The following is a 3,818-nucleotide window of genomic DNA, read 5'->3' as shown; positions in this document are numbered from 1 at the left end:
TTCGACGTCTTCATATTTAACTCTCTCTCTATATATATATATATATATATATATCCACAATTTTAACATGTCAAATTTGTAGTACAGCGTTCCTATAAATACCACCACGCGGCATTGCTTCCCAATCGTCAAACTTAACATTTTCACGTCATCCCAAAACCAAAGGAATGGACCTTTCATATTCATATTCATCAGCCACAGTTCCCTTAAGCTCTTGCGCCAGGGGCTGGGTTGATCGAATCAGCAACATCTTCCGGAAAGAAATTGCCGTTGACATCGATCATCTCCCTCCCGTTTCTGTTTTTGAAGTCCCCAAAACGCTCAGCCTTAAAAAACCCGAAGCTTATACTCCTCAGCTCATAGCCATGGGGCCGTACCATCATTTACGCCCCGAGCTCTATCAGATGGAGAGGTACAAGCTCGCTGCCATCAAAGAGATCTCAACCCCAGAGCAGATTTCCAATTTCCAACACATCGTGATCAACAGGTTGAAGGAGATAGATCCTTCTATCCGGGCTTGTTACAATAAGTTCATGGACTATGATCAAGATACGTTGGCGTGGATCATAGCAATAGACGGTTGTTTCTTTCTCCACATCTTGCATTCTTATCTTGTGCACAATGAGACCACGGACAGGAGACTGTTCGGCAACACTATTGTCACGAGAGATATCATGATGCTTGAGAATCAACTCCCATTTGTTCTGTTGAAAGAGATTCGCAAGTCTCTTCAAGTCTCCTAATTCCAATGATCAGGGGGTAGAAGGTGATATTGAGTTGATCTCAATGTTATTTCAATTGTGTGAAGCACAATCTCCTGTTAAGTTCTCTATTGATAAGACCAACAAATGCCGTTACCGTAGACCTCTGCATTTGTTAGATATGATGTATCATATGATTGTTAATGTCCCAGGTCCTGCCGTGTCCGGATGCTTAGTAAATGGTCCCATTCAACTCGTGCCAACTTATACAGAATTCAGGAACTCATCGACCTCTTCATCCTCGTCCTTCTCGACTGATAATGAAGATCCAGAAGTGGCTCACAATAATTTGGAAACACTCTTGGACTTGGTGGAGACCATTGGTCCTAAGCATACCCAGCGATTTCTTAGCCCTGTTAAGTTTGTATCGAGTATTCCATGGTCAATTGACAGGTGCCGAACCTGTACAATAATAAATACCTACTCGAGAAAAATACAGATTTTGTATATAGCGGTGAGCAGGGTCGAATCCACAGGGACTGGGGATAATTCGTTTCTTCTAGAGTCCAAAGTATGGGGGGTTTTGGATTAAATGCTAACTAAATAAATTAACTTCAGAAAATAATTAATTAAAAGAAATAACTAAGAGAAACTCTAGCCAAGGGTATACTTCAGAAATGGTTCATGCACTGATCATTGATGCAAAAATAATCCCAACATTTATTAATAGATTAGTTATAGTTGTCATGCACGCGATAAACAACCAACCCTTCCTTAATTTATCGATAGCTAAGGTACGACCGTTAGCTATTTCTCTAACCCAAAAACAACCCTAGGTACGACCGTAGGATTTAATTTCTAGATTGCATTAATAATTAGAAAAGCCCAATCCTAACCAACAAACACGCTACGAGGGTTTGTTTAGACTAGATCATATGCTCCCCTGACATAAACCCAATTACGCCAGTTGCTACTAAGATAGAGATAACGAACAATTACGGATTCAATTACCTCTATTTAGCAAAATAGCCTATATGAATAATTAATTATTGCGCACTAATCAATCATACATAAGGACTATAACAATTAAAAACAAGAAACACATAAATACCAATAAATGAGGAAGCGATTAAAATAATTTCGATCTCACAGTAATTGTTGAACCAAGTCTTCAGTTGTTCCCTTCACTAGAAAAAGGGATTTAGCTCATTATTGATGAGGAAAACCCATGCGAAATCGATGAACAAAATCCACGCAAGAGTGAAGCAAGAATCGCGGCCATTGTCAGGGAGCAATACTACTCAGAGCCACGACGGAAAAGTCAAAGAGCACAAAGCAAAGAAAAAGGAATAGTCCAATACTTTTCTTTTGCTCCTGACATTCACGAAGGAAGAAAACAACTACTAAGAGTCTTTACTACAACCGAAGAAGAAAAGTCAAAAGACTAAAAGCTAACTACTGAAGATTGGGTTTCCCTCTGTACCATTCGTTCCTCTCTAATCATCTCTAAGGCCTTCCTGTGCGGCGGCCCCTTGCGGAGAGGACCTCCTGTGCGGCGCTCCCCCTCCGGAGACGAAGAAGAAGACCCCTTTACTTCAGCCCTGCGTTCCTCCTTTTAATGCTGCCCTCTGCGAATTACCAAAAAGACTTGTATCTCCTTATTCCAAAAATGCCCTCGATTGCCTGCTATGTGAACTCTTTCCCGATAACTGTCAAATTGGCCTTTATTGTGATATTTTTGTTCTACTCCCTGAAATAAATATAAATTACGAAAAATGAGTAGAATCTAATAATTAATTCACATCAAGTCAGGTAATAGGGGAAATTAATAATAAAATAAATGACAAAATTGCAACCTATCATCAACTATTTCTGGGCTGTACAGAAAAGGCAACCTGGGTACTGGAGAGCAAAATTCAGAACATGATGAAATAGAAATTCCGTCGGTATCTCATCTCTGGCGCTATGCTAAAGTGCAATGCAAACCCTTCATTGGGAGCATTCAAGAGATCAAGTTCGTGGAAGAGGAAGCCGCTTTGTACCTTCCTGTAATGAATTTGAACGCGAGCTCAGAAGTGATAATGAGGAATCTGGTGGCCTACGAGGCTGCTATGTGTAAGTCAACCCTTAAATTTGCTCGATACGTCAACCTCATGAATGGGATTATAGACACCGCAGAAGACGTGAAGCTGCTGAAGCAAAATGGGGTGATCAAGGGGGTTCTCACGGATGGGGAAATTGCTGATCAATTCAACGGTATGCAGAGATGTTATGCCGGCTCAGATCACAAGTCTAACATCGAGGTTGCCGTTGAGAAAGTTAACAAATTCTACGGCAAGAAGCTTTTGATCAGGACGGTTAGAGGGTTGAAGAAGAATTTGTATGCTTCATGGAAATGTCTGGCCCTGGTTTCCACTGTGGTGCTGCTTGTCGTGCTTAGCTTGCAGACCTTTTGCGAATTCTATCAGTGCAGCAAAATCTGGAACTTCCACCAGGAACCATCATGATCATCTCAATCAGCACCAGGAAGCAAAATGTCTGTTTTAATTGAACAGAGAAGCATATGATTCATTTATTTCTTCTTTTTTTCTTTATTAAATTATTGTTTCTCATGGAAGGTCTGCTCTAATCTAGAATTGTTAGTATCCAAGCGCGGAACAAGTAACTATTGAGATATCAAGTACACAACAATTTAATGACAAATAAGCCACAAGTATGAAAAATAAATGACACACAATATTTAACGTGGTTCGACTCCATCATTGAGTCTACGTCTACCGTAAGAAGCCTATTCTTTATTATGAGAAGAAAATCCTATACAAGAATACAACTTGAACCCAAATCCAACCCTTATATACCATCTCTCATCTCCCAAGAACCCTCTCTCACACCCCATGTATAAGGCTACATGACGCCATTGGGTGTCCTTGTGTGTCCTTTTGTAGTATGCCAACTCACCTATTTATAGGAAACATTATTTGGCCAAAACCCAAATAACAACAGGAAACCAGTGCTAATTCCTAGACTTATACATAATAGGAAATAATTTCTAAATCCTTAACAAAATAGGAAATTTCTTGGCTACTATTTCAACTAACTAAAACCAATTAAAAAATT

At 39.8% G+C, this 3,818-nt stretch overlaps 1 protein-coding gene across 1 annotated transcript; it reads left to right on the top strand.

Annotated features, from left to right (window-relative positions):
* The first annotated feature begins 786 nt into the window (after positions 1-786).
* LOC113780756 (putative UPF0481 protein At3g02645) lies at positions 787-3,208 on the top strand. The gene is made up of 2 exons (XM_027326529.1): positions 787-1,154; positions 2,587-3,208. The coding sequence occupies exons 1-2, from the start codon at positions 787-789 to the stop codon at positions 3,206-3,208; spliced, it is 990 nt and encodes a 329-aa protein (XP_027182330.1).
* The last annotated feature ends 610 nt before the right edge of the window (positions 3,209-3,818 follow it).

The sequence above is a fragment of the Coffea eugenioides genome, chromosome 8, assembly GCF_003713205.1.
Source record: "Coffea eugenioides isolate CCC68of chromosome 8, Ceug_1.0, whole genome shotgun sequence".
Classification (NCBI taxonomy): domain Eukaryota; kingdom Viridiplantae; phylum Streptophyta; class Magnoliopsida; order Gentianales; family Rubiaceae; genus Coffea; species Coffea eugenioides.
This window is presented reverse-complemented; position numbering and strand designations above follow the sequence as displayed.